This window comes from Harpia harpyja, chromosome 5 (assembly GCF_026419915.1).
Source record: "Harpia harpyja isolate bHarHar1 chromosome 5, bHarHar1 primary haplotype, whole genome shotgun sequence".
NCBI classification, from domain to species: Eukaryota; Metazoa; Chordata; class Aves; order Accipitriformes; family Accipitridae; genus Harpia; species Harpia harpyja.
This window is the reverse complement of record NC_068944.1, coordinates 59,930,728-59,952,857: the sequence shown is the minus strand read 5'-3', so window position 1 is coordinate 59,952,857 and position 22,130 is coordinate 59,930,728. Positions and strand designations below refer to the sequence as shown.

The following is a 22,130-nucleotide window of genomic DNA, read 5'->3' as shown; positions in this document are numbered from 1 at the left end:
AATCAAGTCTAGAATGATGAGCTCAAAATGAATAAGTATACATATATGGAATTCAAACAGAACATACTCATTGCAAATGAAGTTGCAATCAAACATTGAATTAACATACTCAATGCAAATAAACTTTCTAAAAAAAAAGATGGACTTTTAAGCGGAAGAAAGCATTTTCTTCTTTCTGACATCCACCATTATTTAACAGTACAGAGACAACGACATACAGCAAGTATGCTCAAACTGGCATGACGGTAGATTTAAAACAGTACAGCACAGGCCCTCAGAAGGAATATGTGTTATACTGCAGCAGATCCCCCATCCTGGCTCCTGCGATGTTCCAGTCTCAGCAGGAACTTGGTCTTGTGTAGACAAAAGGTGTTCGTGACCACTTAGGTCTTGTCCCACTGAGCGTCGGTATTAACCAGTTTATACTGACTTTTGTGTAGTGCCAGACTTCACCTTTGGCTATTGCTAGACTCTTCTCTGACATCTGTTCCCCAGTTCGCAGTCTGAGCAGACAAGTTACCAGAACCCTCGCAGCCTGGCACTGATAGTCCTGCCGCTGCCACCTCACCCTGGCCCTGGGCAGGTGACAAGCTCCGCTCGGCTCCGCTCCGCTCCACTCCACTCAGCTCAGCCACAGCCTGACGGCCCAGCGGGCACGCAAGGTGGGAAGTCAACGCTTGGCTCGGTAGCAGAGCGCATTATTTTCCTCTTCCAAAGCCGGGGGACAGGGAGGCGGCAGCGGGGTCCGAGACTGGCGTGGGAGCAGCCACGGCCCTGCCCACGCGTGAGGCGCAGGTGGCCCCGAGCGGCCCCTCGGGAGGAGCTCGCGGCCGTCACTGGGGAGCGACACAAATCCACCGGCGCAGGCACGACTTTCTACGCTCAGGTCCAAGTGAGTTTTTAGAGCATTCTTCTAATTAGGAGTATGCAGATTTATGGTGAGCAAATTCATTTTTCACAGCTGCCGAGTCACAACAGTATCTAACTGCTCATTCAGTTTCTGCTTACGCTGCTCCTCCACTTCATGATCTATTAGACACCTCAAATAGAAGCTGGCAAAAATTAAACGTTCTCACTTCAAAGCCTCTTTCCTGATCCTCTCTATTCATCAACTTTATTTTCGCAGCTCTTTGTAGACCTGGCTGATGTTGCAGTTCCAGATACAACAATTTAAAATGTATCATCTTAAGAGACTTATGTTGGCAAATTATTGCATTACACTTAAATTTCAGAAGGACCCAAAGATCCACCTAATTAAAAATTACCAGTAATATGGGCAAAGCTTGAAAACAGTAGTTGTCACGGATCAGAATAGTGACTCTTTTTAATTACAGTAAATGTGAAAAGAAGAGAGAATTACTGATGAAAGATACAACTGTCTTTTTTGTTTGAAGAATTCAACCTCTCATGAATTACTGAGTGAATATTTGCAACACAAGTCAGAGATTTCAAACCACTCTCTAGCAAAGAAGTACCGAGAGGAATACCACCAACAGTTTCATGTAGTCTTAACATCTTCATGTTGGCCAGCTACTTACTCAGGGAAAATAAGGATATGCTCAGTAGTATGTCAAATCCCATTTTCCACAGACTTTTTTCCCCCTTCTGCATTTCTAGTTAACATACTTGTTAATCACACTTCTTTTTTGAAAATCTGAGCAAGTCTGCACAACTGTGCAAATTATGGATTATTAAAAACTGGAATAAGTGACACCCTATTACAGTGCACTGACAGAGAGAAGAGCCTTAGAACCACAAGTCCACAAAAGTTTTTATTAAAATAACACCAAGTTTAAGAAATCGATGCAGTGTAAGGAAACTTCAACTCATCATACAAAAAAAAAAAAAGATTTTCCATCCTTAAGTATGTAAACTGCATTCAAATCCTGACATGATTGACATAATACAGAAACAGAAACACAGTATCCCAGACGAATGTCGAAGTTAAAGACTGGCATGCTGGGCAAGGAAGGTTCTGATTCTTTGCAAGAGTTCCTTCTTTACACTGTCTGGTACCAAGGCTGAAACACAAATAAGAAAGCAACAAGTAAAAAAGACAAAATGGAAGATACACTAATACCAACCTTTTACAACAGCTACTTCTATTCTTTGTTTGTTCTTGCAATTCTCTTAACACCTAAAGTAACTGAAGCTACTTGATTTTCATGTAGCACATCTATGTTTTTCCCATTTAAAATAAGCTAAAATTGAAGTCTATTGAGAACACTGTTGTTATTGGTAGTTTTTTGCCTAGCCATAGTCAAGAAAATTGGAAGGTTTGAGGGAAAGGATTATTCAACAGTAAACAGGATATAACCACCAGGAACTAGTTTGATTATCCTACCTTTTTTCTTCACAAATTTGAGACAAAAAACCCCCAACAAACTCAGCCATGACCTCAGAGTAAGAGGCTTCAGCAAGTTATTTTGAAGGGCTATTTTTCTTTAAGACTTAATGAAGTTTCTCCCATTAACACCAAAGCCTATTAGAGAGTCCAAGAAGAACTATATAAAGACGACTGCACTATTTCCTTAAGAGATTCCATTTTTCTGTATGTGTATGCTACGCCCTTTCCTATTCTCACTTCCCATTACACTAGTACTCTTAGTTCAGGTTTTCCATCTTAAAAAGTATTGGAATTTTAAAACATCTCTGCTGCATAACCCAAGTTTTCTTGGGACCTTTAAGTCAATTATAAAGATGAATATAGGCTCATTACAGATTTTGAATGGCTGTTACACAATACAAATTCACATTTTATTTGTAGTTAATATCAAGCTATTAACTTTTTCCTTCATATATGCAGTTCATAATGCTTCTTTAAAAATATTAATGAAATACAGGTAGGTATATTTATTGATGTACTACCACATCCATGTTTGCATTTTCTTACCTCTGCCTTTAGGAGTGATTTCTGCCACCAAATCATCAACAGTAACGTGCTCTAATCCTTTTTCTTTAATGACATCTGGGGAAGACCAAGACCGATATTTTAAGTCTTTTAATCCATCCATTAGAAGACAAAGCCTGTGCCAATGATTAAGAGACAAAACCTGCATGCATAGGTCATAAGAGAATACAAAGTAGCATGTGACCTAAATGTAGGTTATTAACTCAGTACCTACTGCATTGTACAGTGGATTTAGTCTCTTATGCAAACCATAGGTTTAAGGATGCATCACTACTGATGCATCTTGATCAGCTCCTGTTTTAAAATCAAACGTTACAAAGTTTAAGCTTATCTGAGCATTACCAGATGTGCATATTACTTGAGTGTTGTAGCAGTTCACAAGTTGGTCCACTTACCTCTTCAGACACATTATTTACATAATAGTGAGAAAGAGATGCAATCGGAAAAAGACTTTGGAACACACAACAAGGGAGAGCAGAGAAACAGTAAATATTACAACTCTTCCTAACTGGTTTAAACAACATCTCTCTATATATTTCAGCAAAGTAAAAAAGCGTATCTGAAAGAAAGGTATACATCTACAGCAAAATAAAAGCTATGATTATGATATACTGTACAATTAATACATACCAGTATTTAAACAACTGTCTACTTACAGTGCCTTGAAGACTATTGAAAAATGCAGAAGTCAATGCTGAGAAGAAACCTCAATTTAGTAGCATAAACCTAAAGTATTTTGTCTAAACATGAATGTTTTTGACTGTATGTCAGTACATGGGATTGATTGTCCCTGAGACACTAAATATGTTTTCTGAACTGACGTCACATGAACTATTTGTAAACTGTTTTTCTTGGCTGAATTCCCTGTAGAAATTAATCCTGGATTGCTCAATTATTGGCCCTAATCCACAATGGCAAGAGGCTCTAGAACAAGCTAGCAAAAAAACGCACCAAAACCCACGCCGCAAAAGCCCCACCCCAACAAAACAACAACAAAAAAACCACCAACCCCCCCCCAAATCCCTCTCTGTCCTTTCTTTTGGAGGTTATTAGGCCCTTAACGGGGACAAATGAACTTATATTTGCATTCTTAGCAGCTGCAGTTACAGTTCAAAGTACTAATGTAAACCAAATAATTTTACGTAACTACTATAGCAGAGTATACAGTGTGTAGTTGAGAAGGCAGATAAACATCCCTTTCACTATCTGTACTATTGAAATGGGTAATCTCTGGCAGTGGCATCAGGCAGACAACTGCAAGCATGAATCATTTCAGTCTTCTCTGCAAATCCACCTATGAAAACAATTTAACACACTCGGCTCTACAAAAAGAAAAACTTTGTAATGGAATATTGAGTTGCCGGGCACAATAGACCAAATCAGAATTAAAGTGAAAGCTCAAGGGATTTGTTATTTGCTTTAAGGAATTTCATCATGCAGTAATATTCCTGGATGCTTAAATACTATTTATAACAGTTTCATACAATTTACAAGTCAGTAAATTGTAGTAATGCTAAATACTTAAAACTAAAAATTTGGGTATTTAGAAGTTCATCTGCTTGTTTTCTCTCATTTAAGTAGATGATCTCATTTTCCAGAACTGTATTTAGAAAGAGTACAAATGCACTTCTTTCTCTCCCATATGCGGACAACAAAGTTCTCTTAAGTTTCTAAGTTGCTGTATCTGCTCCATTTTCCTTTATCTTGGTTTTTAATCTCCTGTGGTAAGGACATCATCCCTCTCAAAACAGAAAGCTGTATCATTGCGAATATTTAGGGAATCAACTCCAATACTTTTCTCAGAAGTTTAACAGGGTTCAGATCAGAGAAGTTTCAAGATTTTTTGCCAAGATGGCAAGATGCTTTCTTGCAAAACCAATTGCCAGGGTTACTTTCTTCTTGCCCAACTCTCGTTTAAATTGACTGTTAGGCAGTAAAGCCTTCATCTGGTACTTTTACTTGGCCAGAAACTCAGTTGATTACGAAGAGTATTAGTTGTTTCACCACCGTTACCTTTGCAATGTGCCTTCAACTGATCCTTCCAGCCGCATTCAATTAATTTGGCTCTCAGCAACTCTTTAAGGCTGTTAAGACAATATACAAACTTGTTAGGAACAGCAAACATTCCTGACAGCTTAAATATGCTTCAGTGTGAAAGTTAAGCCTACAACTACCACTCATAGCAGAACTCCCAGACCAGCAGCAGAAATAGCTGAACAGCATGTGAATCCTAACCCGAATAAGCACCAATTTCAGTTTACCATGTTGGGACTATGAGGAGTTGGTGGCTCAGGAGCTAATTCACAGTATTTCTTCAGGCAGCATTGATGCTGCAGCCACAGAAAAGAGGTAGAAGCCCTTGAATCACTTGAACTGCCCGAGTCTACTCTGTTAGCAAATGTATGCTAACTTTCAAAGTTAGAATATTTCAGCTGAAACCAGGCCTTTAAAATAAATAGAACCTTCCCCCCTCCTTTCTGAAAGGAGAATTCTGTACTACTGTCTTCAACTGCAGGTTTCTCTCCCCAGTTACACTTTACCTCATGTTGGGTGAAGACAAAGGTATCATGTATCTTGTCTTCCTAAGTGTGGTTAGCAATTATAAGCATAAGCAACAAGGATTCAGGCATTAAACAGAGAAGACACACAATCTGCCGCAATGATACATCTACTCCACGTATCAAAAGAGAACATTGAAAGCTAGGTAAAAAAGTGAAAATTAACACTGAAAAATAGAAGAAGGGAAAATGAAAGTAATATATGATAAAACAAGCTTTAATATCTTTATTCCATCAGCTAGCAAGCCTACTTGTCTTGTACCATCCTAAATAATTCTAGAAAAATTCTGCGTTTATGAATGAAAGGATTGCAGCAAGAGGTTAAACTGTGTAGGTCTAATCCCTTTTACTCAGTGAATTGTGTAGAAGGCAGATGAACGGATGACAAAAAGCAGAGTAACAATACAGGTGAAATTCACTGCTTCTGGATATTCTTAATTCAAGACATCAGAGTGCTCTGTCTCTGATCATAGTACAGCTCTGATAAAGCTTGTTTATAATATAGCTTTTGACATCCTGCCAAAGCTCTTCTTAAATTACAATAAAATAGGTCCCAATACCATTTCAAGAAATTGCTTGCTCTGCTGAAGCTCTGTGCAATCTCCGAGGGGATGTCACAGCCAGGAAAGAAGTAGAGCACAGACACCATGTCAGTCTACAAAAGGTTACAGGAGGCCCAGGGCTATGAGATGACCTAGGAAGAAGACTCCTTCCTTCTCATACAGGCGTTGAAAGATGAAGGAAATAGAGCTTTTGGTGCATGGTGTGACCAATACAGTGAAACGACGAGGATGGAAATGTCATAAGCATGTTAGTGATATGTAAATACGTATCACTATGTGGAAATAGAACAGACTGAAGAGACAACAAAAGGCCAAAAACTAGCTGCCACGCTACACTGCATAATTTACTTGTTTGCCTTTATTGGAATCTCTGCAATGACTTGCACAAGAGCTGTTTTATGTGTTCCAGTGTATATTTCTTTCCTTAACAAGAGAAGGGATAGAAACACAAGAAAAACTTGAAAGCAAAAAGGAAAGTTTTGTCTCATTCTCTTTCTCAGGAAATAACAAGATTTAACCGCAACAAATTGCATTTAGTGGTGATTTTTGTATAAACCAAGAGCTTTCCAACACAAAATACCAGAGTAAGAAAAAGCATTAGAGTCCATAAGCCAACTACCCCATCCTTTATTTTCCCATCTTCTCAACTGTAAAACTAAAATAAAACAGGTCAAAAGGCAAACATAAGAGTGTTTTTTTATTTTATATATAGCTTTATATAAAACATAAGACTTTCACATGCAGGCATTTCAAAAATTTAGAGTTAAGTTTACTTAATCTTTACATCTAGGTATAGTTCACATCTGATAATACATAAAGCCTCTTACTGGCAGAAGAGCAGCAAACCCACTTACCGTTCTCGCTCTCCTGTTTCTATTAGCTTTTGGTTAATGGTTGCTCTCATCTGGGCATCTTTATTCATTTTGGCAATCTAGGTTTTTCACAGACCTGCGCGGGGCAGAACAGAGTTTTGACACGCGTTGGCGTCGCTATCGCGACAAAAAGAAGAGTCACTTGCACAGAACTACTGTGTGCCGTACACACCCCCGCAGCTAAGGACGGCAGCACCGGTGCGTGACGGGCTCGGGGGAGGAGCACGCACACACGACAGCACCGGAACGGCTTCTCACCCGGCCGCCCGAGCCCCGGGGGAACCGGTACCTCAACGGGCCGCTTGCGCGGGCGCGGCCCTCCCCCCGCAGCCTGCCCCTCCCTGCCCCTCCCTTCGCCCGCCCGGGCCCCCCCCTCGTACCCGGCGGCGGCGCCCCGCCCCGCCCCGCCCCACCCCACCCCACCCCACCCCGCGGCCCGGGCCCGGGGAAAGGCGCCGGCAGGCCCCGGCCCGGCGCGCGCCCCCGCCTCACCCCGCCGCGGCGCCGCCAGTCCCCGGCGGCAGGAGGCGGAGCCGCCGCCCGGACGCACGAGCCGCCGCCTGCCCCGCCCTCCCCTCGCGCGCGGGCGCCGCCGGGAAGCGTCGGCGGGGAAGCCGCCGCCCGCCCGCTCGCGCGCTTGGCGACTACAACTCCCGGCGTGCCCGGGGGCCCGCGGCGGCGTTCGGGCCCGGACTGCCGCTCCCAGCACGCCCCGCCGCCGGACGCCCAGACGCCAGCGCGGCCCTTCCCGTGGTGCTCGGCGGCGGGTCGCGCCCGTCGCCGGCGCGCCGCCGAGTTCCCGCCTCTTCCCGAAGTTGTCCCTGGAGCCGCGGCATGGCGGGCGCCGCCCACTGCTCCCTGCAGGCCAAGCGCCTGCTCTTGGACCCCAAGTTCGAGGGCTACAAGCTGTCCCTGGAGCCGCTGGCCTGCTACCAGCTGGGGCTCGACGCTGGTGAGGAGCGGGGCTGGGTCCGGCCGCGGGGCGGGGGGGGGGGGGTGAGCCCGCCGGGCCTCCGCTTCGCCCTGCGGCCCGGCCGGCCCCCTGGGCAGCGGGGGAGGGCACCGGCTCCGTTGTCTCGCCGTGCTCCGCGGCCCGGCCCAGCGGCCCTCGGTGCAAGCGTGCCCTGAGCTGGGGAGAGCCGCCTTACCGGGAGGCCGGCGGGCGTTTAAGGGACCCGGCGTTTCGTCTCGATTTCTGCCGTTACGATGGGCCGCAGCGTTCTCTCATCGGTGTGTCCGCCCCCCCCTTCATGTGTCTTCACGGTGGACCAAGGGCTCTGACGGTTGTCGAGTCACTGCCCGGCAACTGTCTGCCCCTGCGAGTTTGGACTTAGTTTCCAAACGGGTAAGAAAATCTGCGTGCTGAATCTGGTCTTGGCTTGTGCGCGTGTGGTAAGGCCAGAGGACCAGTTCAAAGTGGTAGTGCGCACGTGAGCGTGATGGAGTCCATACCATTTAGAGAAATAGGTACGAAATTAGTATCTTCGACAAACTTCAGCAAATTAGCCGTTTTTCCTTCTTACTCTGCCCACGGTTCAGAGGTGGATCTTCAGGCGATGCATTCCACACTCTGCTTTTTCTGCTAAGCATTATTGACATTTGAGGTACTGGCCTGTTAATGGGCTAATTCACTGAGAAGAACATTAGCCCAAAGTCATGTCGGGTATGTGCGTACAACCTTAGCCATGCCCCCTGAAATGTCTTAACATTCTACCTTTTATTGAGTTGTGAAATTTAAGTCTTTTGTAAGGTGGATGAATTAGTCTCCTTTTTTTGATAAAGCTAGGACAGTAATGTACAATTTGGGTGGACTGATCTCTACCTCTGTGTATTTACTGAACAATATACCTGTCTACAGAGTTATCCATTATGCGTTACTTTAGTTTTGTGGTGAATACGTTGTATTAGTAGTGGATCAGAAAGGTATGTTTGCCATGGTGAGCTGTCAGCAGTAAGATGGAAGTTGTATGTGAATTGTGTATTGAAGGACGAGTGAACGAGACTAAGGCGATACTGTATGTGTATCTATGATAGCACTGGAAAATTTAATGAAAGTAACATTTTTGTTATGTATTTTGACATTTTTACTGGAAGACTGATTTAGGTGCCACCTTTCAAAAGCCAGTCCAAATGTAAGTGAGTGTATGTGTGTTAGGAGTGTACTACAGCTGTGCCAAAGGTGGCAACAGCGTAGGTACAGTCTCTTAGTTTGTCCTTTATTTGATGTTCTGCCTATGGCCAAACAAGCTATGTGGTTCTTGGATAGTCAGTTGTGCACCTATTCTAAATAGATGAGGATTACAGATTTTCATTAAAATGTTTGAATGATGGAGTTGCTAATGGAGAGATGGATCTAGTCAGTTCTTGTCCGTTCAGATATTTTACATGATAGTTACAATAACCTGTGTGATAGAAGATTGGTATGTCTGCCTGTGTACTTTTCTTTCTCCACTTCCCACAGCACAGAGCCTGACTCATTTTGGTCTAACTTATTCGGCTGTCCTACTCATCCTACTAAATCATTAATGCCGAGTCACTTATTCTGTTCTCTGTGTGTGTATGTATTTATATATAGATATCGTTCCACTGGAGAGTGGAAAGCTTTGTTGTTGTTGTTTTTTAAAGTAGTAACTTGAAATATAAACCAAACCAGGCCCTATATCTGTCTTCTAGATGTTTTGCTTGTCCATATTTCAGCCTGCTCTTAGGCCATACAGCTGGCTCTTTCTCTTTGCTGGCTTTCTTCTGCTTGCTTCAAGGCAGTTACCTCACAGTACAGAGATGTTCTGTACCTGAATTTTGCATTTCCTGGTGTCAGTGGTCTACATATGCGTTAGACTGAGGGTATCCTTCCATAACTTGACTTATATGTTGCACAGTAATAACGGGTTGAGTTGTAGAGACCACGGATGGTGTGTAAGCCATGGCTTTTTCAAATTACTACATGGGAGAAGAAATTAATACTGTGTGAGAAGGCCAAGGACTTCTGCTTTCCAGCACATTTGTGAGCAGATTAAAAGTCTTGGGAACATGATGAAGAACTTGGTAGTTTGTGGGTTATTAAATTAATATTTGTCACCGAGCGAAGAGTTTGATTTTATTTCCTTAAAGTGGGAGTGAGTAAAGTATAATAGCTGAAAAAAACCCCAAACGTTTAGGAACACTGTCAGCATAACTCATTTCCGATTTTTTTCTCAACTGTGTGCAAAAATGTGGTAGTAGAATCTGGAAGATTAATGTAAAAAGGCTATTGATTTTTTTGTTTGTTTTCCAGGAAACTATTTCAGGAGTGCTTGTCTCAAATGACCTGGTCTTTGGAGCCTGCCTGTGTGGCATCCCAAATTTCATGGCAGTAAGATGAACATGTGAGGTTCAGAGTACTTGGAATACATGACAATAATTAGCAATAGGAACTCATTCTTAGGTAGAACTGATTAACTCAGCTGTGGTTAAAGTATTTATGCAGTGTTATTACAAACTTGTGTATTAAACATTAGAGTACTAATCTTCTTTGTCAATATTTTTGTCTATGTTTTTATATTTATCCATTTTTATGAATTTCACTGCTAGCTAGAAAATAAAATGACCCCCCTAAAATTGACACATGGAATTGCTGCAGGCTTGTACTACTGGAGCAGGTGGATAGCAGCACATGGTATTGCGGGACAACTTGTGGTAGTTGTCATGCTCATGTGGACTACCATGAGCTTCATTTTCTGACCATTGTGTAAAACTTAGTATTCAGTTCTAATTTGCCTTTAACCATCAAACTGTGGTTGCCAGGAATTTGCTGTGGTCAGATGTGCAGTTGAAGCAGAAAGAAATTGAAAACATTTGTTTGTTTATTTTTTAGATCTGTGGTAGAGGGGAATTTTCTAGTGAATTTCTTAAATATATGGTCACAGTGAAGAAGAATGGTGAAATTCTGATATTTTATGTTCCCTTTTAAATACACTGATTTGCATGTTCTTTTATTTCTTCCTTACTCCTACCCATTCTGTCCTAGTTAATCTAAACTTTCACAATCATTTCTCTCATCTCTCATCCTGGTAACATGCTTTGACTAGGAATGAGTCTCACACTATTATACCTTTAATTCCCAACTCTTCATCCTAAATTTTGTCTATTTTTCTCCTTATTTTCCTTAGTTTATTTCCATAACTTATTTTCAAGTGCTTCCTTTGCATTGAGCTTTGTAATGCCTTTCTTTTAGATCACTGAACCTTTGGGAGGGAGGAAAGAGCGTCTTGTTTACTGTCACCTCTTCTGCCCTGATCTGATCTCAGCAAGACCCCACAGCGATGATTGTGGGGCAAATCCTTGTCTTCAGCAAGGAGCATATCTAAGACGCACGACATTTTTGAAGGAATGAGAACCTTGCTCTTGACTTCCACTGGTCAGATGTAACTTGATTCCCTTTTTTTTTTCCCCAGAGGCTTAGAATTTATTCAAATGTGGATATTTCTCATGCCTTTCCTCTCTATCTTGTATAATGGTTCTGCCAAATAGACATGTGATGTAGTGTATGCTTTTTGATACAATAACAGCTGAAAGGCATAGTAAACATTCACTCGAACACGGAGCTCCTGTTGCAAGCCAGGAGAATATGCAGAGAATGTATTCCTTTGGTCAGGTGCATTTAGGATTTTTTTATCACTTTTTTTGAAAAGTGTTGTTAATAAATGACTGCTCTATTTGCAGCCTGTTTAGACTAGAAGGTCTGTACTTCAGTGAAAAGTAGTTGCTTGTTAACTGTAATTTAGTGAAAAGTAGTTGCCCATTAGTAATGCTACATGGAAAACATGAGTTTATGTCTTTTCATGGAGCCAGAGGTACTGATATGTTTCAAACATTTATAGAGATTTCCATTTGCATTTTCCATTTCAAAAATTAAATATAGAAAAAACTTTTTAAAGTAATGTATGGGAAATACTAAGAAGCTGAATCCTGGCTTTTTCAGACATTTACAGCTGTAGTTCATAAATCTAGGTTTAGGTTTCAGGCACATGTGTATCTGTTCTTTCGTTGTACTTAAATTTCTTGAGAAAGAAAAAGATAGTGTAGAGGCAAGTTCTGCCTTGGAACTGTTGTTAAAGAAAATAGTTCTTGCAGCTGGCACAAGTCAGCTTATAAATCTATGCATTGCTGTAGTGATACTTTCACAAATACCTTGCTAGTTTTTGGATCTTGTTAAATTTATTTGTTCAATTTAGTGCATGATACATCCCGTTTACTTTTCACACCTCTGTAAGTAATCTGATCAGGCAAAAATAATTCATTACATGGTATCTGTCAGCCTGTGCTTGTTTTCAGCAAGCTATGTGTTTATTAAACAGTAAATTTTTGTGTTTAGTCTATTAACATACTTACTGCAGTAGAATAAACAAGCCTTGTACTTTTACTCAACAACAGCAATGAGATGATGCTGCCATTAACAATAAAAACATATTTGTTAATACTAAAAGAAAAAGAATGCAGGGTTAGAAGGATCTTTGAATGCTGCTACTAGAAAAATAAATTAATGTAGTCTCTTCCACTAGTAGGTAAATGTACATGAAATACTAAATTGCTTCCACTGGGTGGCATTGCAAAACAAAGTATGACATACAAGCATATAACATTCGATGCCCCAAAATAATATGTTGATGTAATTATTTACATACTTTCCGGTATTGTAAAGTTGTTTTGATATATTCAGTAAAACATCTAAAAAGGGGGGAGGGGGTTTCTCACCCTTTTTTATCTGCTTTTGTTTTTTTCTCCAGTTCTGCTTTATAGTGTTTGATGGCAGATGTTAGACTTCATTATTCATTTAAAGTATAAGTCCCTTGATAGTGTTCTGTATTGAGAAGAGATTTTTTTTTGCGGTGCACAGTAATAATTATAATAAGATCCAGTTAGATTAGGGATGTCTTACCCCTGTTGATTCTTATGAGTTGCTTTGTATTTAGTGCTTTTGCTTGTAAGTAAAGGCGGTCTGAGTGAAAATCTTTACTTAATTATCTTTGAACTGTTTTGAGTCGAATTACTTTTTTTAAGCATGGAGCTGGAGATAAATACAATTCTAGAAAGTGGCATAATTTTCTTTGTACTTATCTGAAATATCCCACCTAACTAGGGTTGTTGGGAAATAATATTGAAAGCTGAGATTTAGTTTATATGTTCTCTCTTTTCTGGTGCGACAGAGTATGAATCAACGTTCCTGGGTTTTAGTAGTGCAGATGTGTTTATCAGAAACTTGAAGGAGACCATGTATCATTCTGTTGAATAGCTGTCATTAACTGCTTCTCGTTAATTGAACCCAAAAAGCTGAAGCTAGGGAATTAGTCTGACTCCTAAAAAAACCCCGAAAACCAAAACCCCAAACAAAAACCCCAAAACAAAACCAAAAAACCACCCACAAACCAAACAACAACAGATAATCAGCAAAAAATCCTGACCAAACAACCAAACAAAAAACTGCAAAACTATGTGACTGAGTAAGGTGATGATCTGATTGAAGTATTTCTTCTTTTGCTTTTATATTAACTTCGCTTTTTCTGAATTTACTTTAATAATGTTTCCATTTCTTCTCCCTTTTGTCCTTCATTTTTTTTCTGCACTCAGCTCTGTTGGTTTTCTTGTCATTTTTCCAAGGACCATAAAGAAAACTTGAACCTGGAAGGCTGTAGAAAGGAAGGAGTGAACTTAATCCTAGTGTAAAATCTCCTACAAACTATCTGAGCACATGGTGTGTGATAGGAAATGGCATTTGTGCACAAGTTTCACTTGATCATAGAATGGGTTTCAATTAATCAAGGATGGAATAGTTGCTGTAATTACTTCTTCTTGGCAGAGAGCTATAAGTGTTTCATGACAGTACACATTTGTTTGATTTCTTGGTTTAAAATCACCTACAAATTGTATAGTTTCTGACTTCTGTTTATGAAGAATTAATTACATATTGCAATTATGCAAGGGATTTGGATCTCCTGTTCCTGACCCCTTATTATTCAGGGCTTGTCAGGACTACAGGCTGAAAAACTCAAGGACAGAGAATTTATTCGTGTTCTTCCAGCTTTTGTAAAGCTTATCACCTTACAATCAGCTTATCAATAGTATACTGTTCCAAGAATTTTCTTGAAAGGTTACACATTTGCTTTAGGAAACATCTAGTTTGGACTATTTTCACTATTTCTATGCATTTTAGTTACAATTCTGACAGTAGCAACGTGTCTGGGGTGGAGGGGGAGAAGTGGAGAAAGGAACCTTTACAAAATAAAACAATTTTAGGTTTTCTGTGCTAAAAAAGCTTTACATGCTTCCACATGTGTATTCTAATTTAAGAAGATCAATTAATGTAGCTATAAAGGAAGTAGATGACATGTACTTGGTGTCACTGAAAATAATTATCTTGGCTTATATTTGGTTTTGTCTTTAATTGTTTACAGAATATTCACATCATCTCTTGTGTTGGGAAGAATATCTCTGTGATAAAGCTTGATTGTACAAACAGTTTTAAACTGTATTTTTGCAACACATCCTTCTAATTTCTTTTACAGTGTGATTTCCTGTAAAATATTCTAATTAGTTAAAGTAGAAATTGAAATGGGTAGCAGTCTTTCCCATTATGATAGGTGTATTTTCTTCTTACTCCTTTGTTGATATTCTGGCTTTTTTTGAAGGGCCATGGCTGGGGAAGCAGTAGTGTATTAATTGCAGAGGTACAGAAATCCCTCCTGTGTGGTGAATATGAACAATTATTTGAGCCGGGTGGAATTAATGCTGTTGGTTTGCAAATATCAACAGTGATTAGGAGACTAATTGCTAATTATGCTGTCATTTTGCAACCATTTTGTATAGTATGACTGGATTTTTAATTAATCAGACAGTATAATCTTGCATAGTTTCCTATAGCCACTTTTATGTTAATAGCCAGTATCTCTAATGGGGTCAGTTCTGAGCCATCTAATGACTTTCTGATTGATGGTATCGTGATAGCTATGCAGTGGCATTTATTGCACTGCAAAATAAACTACTGTTTGCAGTAATCAGTGTTCTGGCAGAGTAGAATAAACTATTGCTTCTTCAGTAGGTTTTAAGTAGATGCTAAAGAAGAGTGTAAGAAATCTAAGATGAGGACTGCTGGCATAGAGTTGTGAATGGTCCCTGTTATGGGTAGATGGAAATGAAATATTGGAAATAGCTTTGCTCTGTTTCTGAGCAGAAAAGGGAAGGAAGTGAAAGCTGAAAAAGTAGAACTAAAATAACTGTTGCTATGAGAAGGATTAGCCTTGAGGTACTTTCTGCATACTCTGGGTTTGAAGGCTAATCATCATGGGCTGACAGAGTTTGCTTATAAGTTTCTAAAGGATTTTGCTTGTTGTGTGAAGTTTGAGATAAACTTCCTGCAGGGAAAATAAGGATCCTGGGATGACTGTACTGGAGCGTGAACTCTGGAGTTCCAGTCTATCTGAAACTATTTGCAGAAGGATGGACTAGACCTCTGCTAATGTCTTTGCTAAAACTTGAGGATTTTCTGGACTACATCTGCTTGATCTCTGTATGGATATGGAGTAGGAAGAAAGAGCTGCAGCTAGTTTAAATAAAACCTTGGTTAGTCTTAAAAGGATAATCCTAGTTATGATTACTGGTAGCTGAAGTGGGGTTTTCTATTCAGAAAAATCTTGCTCAAGTGGATGACTGTAGGTAACATGCTTCTTGCCTTGAAGAAGGTACCATTATAGTGAATAGCCATTCTTTGCAGCCTCTTTCAGTTGGAAAAAGCTTAGTCTGAAATTTTGATGGTATCTTGGACATTTCTCAAGATTTCAACCTCAGTGGGAGTGCTAGGAACATAGGGTTTTTTGTAATGGCCGTGTACTAATTCTGCTTTGTACTGTTTTAATCTTTTGCCTTGCAAGTGTTGATAGCTTGATTAGGAATTTAAGACTGTGAAATCCATGTAGTTAGGCAGGATATTTCTTTTGGCTGTTGTTTTCTTGTAGTTAAAGTAAAGCAAAATTTTCTTCCCTTACCATGACACCATGTACATATCAGGAATGATTCCTGCTCTTCCCAAGCAGACTAAGTAGGTTACAAAGTAGGTTTTACAGAGTTGTCAGATGTGTGTTTCATCTTGTGAGGGTTATTGACAAATGGTATCTCAACATATGTTGGGAAGAGACAGTATAGGTGTATTGGGTTTGCATGGTCAGGTTTTGGTAGCAGGGGGGCTACAGGGGTGGCTTCTGTGAGAAGCTGCTAGAAGCTTCCCCCATGTCCAACAGAGCCAATGCCAGCCGGCTCCAAGACGGATCCGCTGCTGGCCAAGGCTGAGCCCATCAGCGACGGTGATAGCGCCTCTGGGAGAACAGATCTAAGAAGGGAAAAAGTTTCTGCACAAGAACAACAGCAACAGAGAGAGGAGCGAGAATATGTGAGAGAAACAGCCCTGCAGACCCCCAGGTCAGTGGAGAAGGAGGGGGAGGAGGTGCTCCAGGCACCGGAGCAGGGATTCCCCTGCAGCCTGTGGGGAAGACCATGGTGAGGCAGGCTGATCCCCTGCAGCCCATGGAGGTCCATGGTGGAGCAGATATCCACCTGCAACCCATGGAGGACCCCACACCAAAGCAGGGGGATGCCCAAAGGAGGCTGTGACCCAGTGGGAAGCCTGCGCTGGAGCAGGCTCCTGGCAGGACTTGTGACCCTGTGGGGGACCCACGCTGGAGCAGTCTGTGCCTGAAGGAATGTAGCCCATGGAAGGGACCCACGCTGGAGCAGTTAATGAAGAACTGCAGCCTATGGGAAAGACTCACGTTGGAGAAGTTTCTGGAGGACTGTCTCCCATGGGAGGGACCCCACGCTGGAGCAGGGGAAGAGTGAGGAGTCCTGCCCCTGAGGAGGAAGGAGCGGCAGAGACAACGTGTGGTGAACTGACCGCAACCCACATTTCCCGTCCCCCTGTGCTGCTGGGGGGAGGAGGTAGAGAAGTCCAGAGTGGAGTGGAGCCCAGGAAGAAGGGAGGGGTGGGGGGAAGGTGTTTTAAGATTTGGTTTTATTTCTTATTATCCGACTCTGATTTGATTGGTAATAAATGAAAGTAATTTCCCCAAGTTCAGTCTGTTTTGCCTGTGATGGTAATTAGCAAGTGATCTCTCCCTGTCCTTATCTCAACCCACAAACTTTTCATTACATTTTCTCTTCCCTGTCCAGCTGAGGAGGGGAGTGATAGAGCGGCTTTGGTGGGCACCTGGCATCCAGCCAGGGTCAACCCACCACAATAGGCCACTATCAATGGTAATAGTTATTACATGATCACAGTGAATGACTGCAGTAGCCTTCAGTGTGCATGATCTGCTTTCCAAGTTTATGGTAAAATTTTAAACTATGTATACATAATGTATTTTTCTTCAAATAAACCAGACCTATGGACTAAGGATGGAAGAATTATTTTAAAATTATTAGTTTGAACTTTAAATTATTAATTAGTAATTTTAAAATAAATAAATAAATGTTGAAATAGTCTTTTTTTTTTTCCCCCCCCAGCTGTAGCAGAAGTGAAACTTCGAGATGATCAATATACCCTTGACCACATGCGTGCTTTTGGCATGTATAATTATCTTCACCTTGATTCCTGGTACCAGGATAATGTCTACTATGTTGATCAGTTTGGAAGGGTTATGAATCTGTCAGTGACTCTGGTAAGAATCAACTTTTTAAAAAAATTACTGAATTTGAAAAGATGGGGGGTAGATAAGGTAGAATATATGGCAAGTAGGATCCAAATGCAAAAACTGCGGGAAGCTCTTGCCAGCAAGACAGGTAGATTAACAAAAATGCAGTTCACCAGGAAGGATGAAAGGATTTTAAGTGAGGTTTCCGACATCTTTTTGTTAGTAGTATTGCATTAGTATTGCAATAGTGTTGCATCTGCTTCCATTCTGGGGACGATAGACATGGTGATAAGATGAAGAAAAGAGTAGACACTTCTTTTCTAGTTGCTGGCTGTTTCTCCCCATGTTACTTAATGTTTGTCTGTTTGCTAATTTGAAAATTTGATTGCAGATATAAGAAGAGAAGGAAGCTGTACGCATAGAAATGCAAGCCTTTATGGACTAATAGCTTAATCTGGGCATCACTTGTTGAGGGCAGAAAGATTCTGGTGGCCCTGGGCAAACTTGAAATAGAGTGTAAGCAAGCTAGGCCAAGTCTGAAAAACATGACAGTTCTCTGCTTTTATACTCATGTTCTTAAGGAGTCAAATTTTCTGTTTCTTTTGAGCCATTTTAATGCATGGATGTGCTAGTTTCCATTACAAAGCTCTTCATTCTGGAGGGGAAAGGACATGGCTCTGTGGACACTGTGTTTCTGGTACATGCTTGGTCATTAAGGAGTAAAAGACTGTGTGGAAAGGAAAATATCCATTGTCGTGCTACCAAGGAATTTGACTTGTAACCCTGTGGGACAAAAGAAAACACAGGGTGATGTCTGATTTTTGTTGAGAGAGCGTGGCTTACTCAGTGCAAGGTTCTGGGAGTGGAAATTACTAGGCTAGGGCTAAGCTGAGACAAATCCTGAAATGGTAGTTCTGTTTTTGTCAGGAAATACAGGTTTCCAGAGGATGGTAGGCCGAGAACTGAAGCTGCAAAATAGTTGCTTTACTTTTCATAGAACGTAGAAGCAGTTGGAGCCTTTGGTAGACTCTTGCTGAGACAGAAGAATCTTCTGGGACTTCTTCCAAATCTTTTGAGATCATCTGGATTCCCAGTAGGAACATCTAAAAGAAAGAAGCTTGTCAGGGAAAGCCTTCTGTGAACGGTGGCTTGTCAGAGTCTCATTTTTTGTGGTTTTTATCTTGTGGTTGGTTAACCTTGGCTGGCTGCCAGATGCCCACCCAGATGCTCTCTCATTCCCCCTCTTCAGATAAAAACAGGAAGATCACTTACAATTACCATCACGGGCAAAACAGACTCAACTTTGGGGAAGTTAATTTAATTTATTGCCAATTAAAACTAGAGTAGGATGATGAGAAACAAAGTCACACAAAGCTCCTACCAGGAGCTTGCTCCAGCATGGGTTTTCCATGTGCTGCAGCATGGATATCTGCCCCACCGTGGGCTGCAGGGGGACAACCTGCTTCCCCATGATCTTCTCCAAGGGCTGCAGGTGAACCTCTGCTCCATGCCGCCATCTTGGCCGACAGGCTCCGCTGTGCCCTGTGGTGAGCCCGTTGGAGCCAGTTGGAAGCGGCTGTGTGCGGCACGGGGCAGCCCCGGCCTCTCCTCACAGAGGCCGCCCCTGCAGATCCCCACTGCCAGCACAACGCAGACACCCAATACATTCCTTTATTAGGAGGGCACTAAAGTGTGTAAATTTCTTTCTTGGCAGATAAACTAGATAAAGGATTTTACAACAGGCAGGAATTTGCATTTTTATGTGCAGTAAATTGAAATAATAAATATTCTTCCCTAGGACTGGTGGGTCCGTTGGAATCTTCAAGAAAATGGCACTTGGTTAATATCTTGTCACGAGTTGCGGTTCCACTGGACTGTGAAATAAATAGCTGCCATCTTGTGTCCTAATACACAATAAAGCGCTGTTTCGCAAAGGAAACATGTTTGCATATGTATAAAAAGGAATGTGTATTCAGAAACATCAACAAGGTGTCTCATTACAAATGTGCCTGGCCATATATTAGTCAAATGTATATTACAAATAATATTGTTTTCAGCCAAGTATAGCTTACAAGTTAGCAACGGCCACAATTAAAATTAATGTCAGTCATCTTTAAAACAGAAGATGGAACAGGTTAACATGCTTATCCTAAATCCAAAGTGAAAGAACACATAGGCTTTTTAACACATAATTATTTCTAGTTCTGCTTCTTATTTCAGTTGCACCTTCAATTCTAATATGGCGGTATGTTAGTTGTCCATAAATCATGAATTATCCCTGCAACTTAGGTGTTTAAAAAGATGTCATCTGTGAAGGCAAAAAGTATACATAATACCTTGCCACTTGCTCAAAATCAAACTTAATTGAAAAAGAAAAGTGGTCAACATGAACAGTTTATCTAAGTCGACGGATGAGTGTTCAGGTGGTTTTTTTATACCAGGCTGAGAAAGTTGTTACCCTAACTTGACTGGAAATACTATATAAAAGCTTTAACATTCTTCTGTTACAGCTATTGGACTTCTTTCGTTCAAAAAGCCAGCATCAATACTTTGTTTTAAAGACCCAATGGGTAGTGTAGTGACAGGATTACCAAGTTGTGGTTTTTGTATTTTTGTGGAGTTTTTTGCATCTGACTTGACTTTTTTAATTGCTTGATGTTTGTAATACTGGAATATAGCTGAAAAATATTCAAAGTTTTCTCCTTCAGCAGCTAAATAATTGGACTTGATTTCTTGACCTTCAGCTCTTCTTGCAAAGACAACTTTGTTGCTTTTTATATTCAAATAATGGAATTGAGAAACTGTGGCACCAGTAACTCTTCTCACACCTAACTAAACCCCTTAATGGTATCTATATTTTCATCTTTCTGAATTGCAGTAAGAATTAGCTGTGGAATGCTGTTTCTGTAACTTTCAGTTAACTTCAATTCAGAACAGCTGTTAGTGGCACCAGAAACAATGTGGGAATTCTGTTTGAAATAAGTCAGAATAAGGAAGCAGATAAAGTGAAGAACATCAAAATCTTTTAGACTTCTGTATCAGCATTTTAAATACTTGGCTCTGTTATTCAGAATGCTGGGTGTGGACATTTTTGCTCAGTTAGAGAGATGTGTCAAATGCCTAGGTATTTTGATTTTTCATAAAAACAAAGTTTTGTATTTGTTATGGCTACTTTGTGGAAATTGCCATATAACTTATAGCTTTTATTTTTTCCTTTTTCTTTTGGAATGTTTTGTCTTTTCTCATTCCCTGTCTTCTCCCTGGAAAATTCATTCTTATTTTAAATCTCTTATGAAATATTGTTTGTTTGTACAGTATGATAAACTGTTTGTGACTTTGGAACAATACCATTTCTTAATGCAACTTAAAAAATTAAATCTTACAGGCCTGCCAAAGAACCTGAGTAAAATTTCACTACTTAACTATATAAGTGAAGACACACTTACTTAAATGGAGCCTGGTGTGGGGGAGTCAGGAACAGTAGAGGGAATTTTTGAGCTTGCATTTTACGTTTTGTCTCTTGTACCTGCACACTGGTTCCTTATCCTAAGCAACTAGAGCACACCCTGGCTTGATCTGCCTGACTTTGCCTGTGGAGGAACAGTTTGCTCAGAATTTCTACACAAATTTGTAACCTAGGCTGCTTAAAAGGCTCAAAATCAGGGTTAGTGTCATAGGCATGTGAGGCAGAGGAGCTGCTGAAAGGAAAGGGGTTGTAATAGTGAAGGCACCCAGATGAAATCTAGAATAGATGAACAGACTGACAGAGGCCAAAAGGAAGCAGAGTATGCTGTCAAGAAGTAGAGGAGTGGGCAGAGCTAGAATTAGAGGCTAGTAGAAAAGATAAGAGAGAGACTTGGCAGTGAAAAATAGTAAACCAAAGAAACTTTGTAGAGAAGTGAAGGGAGATGAACAAATGGGTCTGATGAGAAGCTGCATCTAGTTTTTTCTTAAAGAAACTGTGTTGCTGCCATTTAAACCTAATCGCAGTGAGTAAACCTGACTTCTGTTAAAATGACTATAGCTGTTTTAGCTAGTTCTTGCTAGTATAATACACGACTATAGTATCTCAGCATCCCCTCATACTTCTGAAGTAGGGAGTTGCTGTTAACCCCTGTTAACCAGCTGGTGAACGGAGAAACAGTAAGTCAAAAAGCAGATCTGACACAGGAGGTTTTTGAGGGCAGGTTTTGTTTCAGCTTCAAGTAAGTCCATCCTTTTCATGGTCAGAATGAGATTAGAGACTGTTCCAATAAATGCCTAAAGCTAAATTAGTGAACAGAAAGGTTGTGAATAAGAGTGTTTCCTTTCTTGCCTATTGAGAGGGAGGCTTTGTAATATGTAATGAAGATTATTTTTCACTTTTTTTCAGGAGATACATTGAGTCTTGACATTCCTGTTCAGTGCTGATAAATCTGATGTGAGCTTTAGAAGATTAAATTGTTGATAATTTTTTTTTTAAATTACATCTGAAAATATTTGAAGCTTATTGTTAAGAGTCACTTGAAGGCTGACAGAAGTGTGGTCTTCTGTAATATTATATGGTATAGCTCCATAAATCACTGTTAACA

General features: G+C 40.7%; 2 protein-coding genes across 8 annotated transcripts in view; one reads left to right on the top strand and one right to left on the bottom strand.

The window, feature by feature from the left end:
• Positions 1-1,753: 1,753 nt before the first annotated feature.
• ENY2 (ENY2 transcription and export complex 2 subunit) lies at positions 1,754-7,500 on the bottom strand. 4 transcript variants are annotated; one of them, XM_052786865.1, is made up of 5 exons: positions 7,397-7,500; positions 6,887-6,980; positions 4,925-4,995; positions 2,894-2,968; positions 1,754-2,021 (listed from the first exon to the last, which is right to left on the bottom strand). In XM_052786865.1, the coding sequence occupies exons 2-5, from the start codon at positions 6,952-6,954 to the stop codon at positions 1,945-1,947; spliced, it is 291 nt and encodes a 96-aa protein (XP_052642825.1). In that variant the 5' UTR covers positions 6,955-6,980; positions 7,397-7,500; the 3' UTR covers positions 1,754-1,944. The 4 variants fall into 4 exon arrangements, with proteins under 4 accessions (XP_052642825.1, XP_052642826.1, XP_052642824.1 ...); XM_052786866.1 differs by having other exon boundaries at positions 6,887-7,021; positions 7,397-7,452; XM_052786864.1 differs by lacking the exon at positions 7,397-7,500 and having other exon boundaries at positions 6,887-7,075.
• A 137-nt stretch (positions 7,501-7,637) lies between these two features.
• The window catches only part of NUDCD1 (NudC domain containing 1), a 61,828-nt gene continuing 47,335 nt past the window's right edge, over positions 7,638-22,130 (top strand). The window contains exons 1-2 of one of the 4 annotated variants that reach the window (XM_052786860.1): positions 7,638-7,856; positions 17,432-17,586. In XM_052786860.1, the coding sequence (XP_052642820.1) occupies positions 7,739-7,856; positions 17,432-17,586 (273 nt within the window). In that variant the 5' untranslated portion in view covers positions 7,638-7,738. Of the gene's footprint in view, positions 7,857-8,232; positions 8,250-10,873; positions 11,308-17,431; positions 17,587-22,130 lie in introns of those variants that run through there. The other 3 variants (XM_052786863.1, XM_052786861.1, XM_052786862.1) reach the window with 3 other exon arrangements.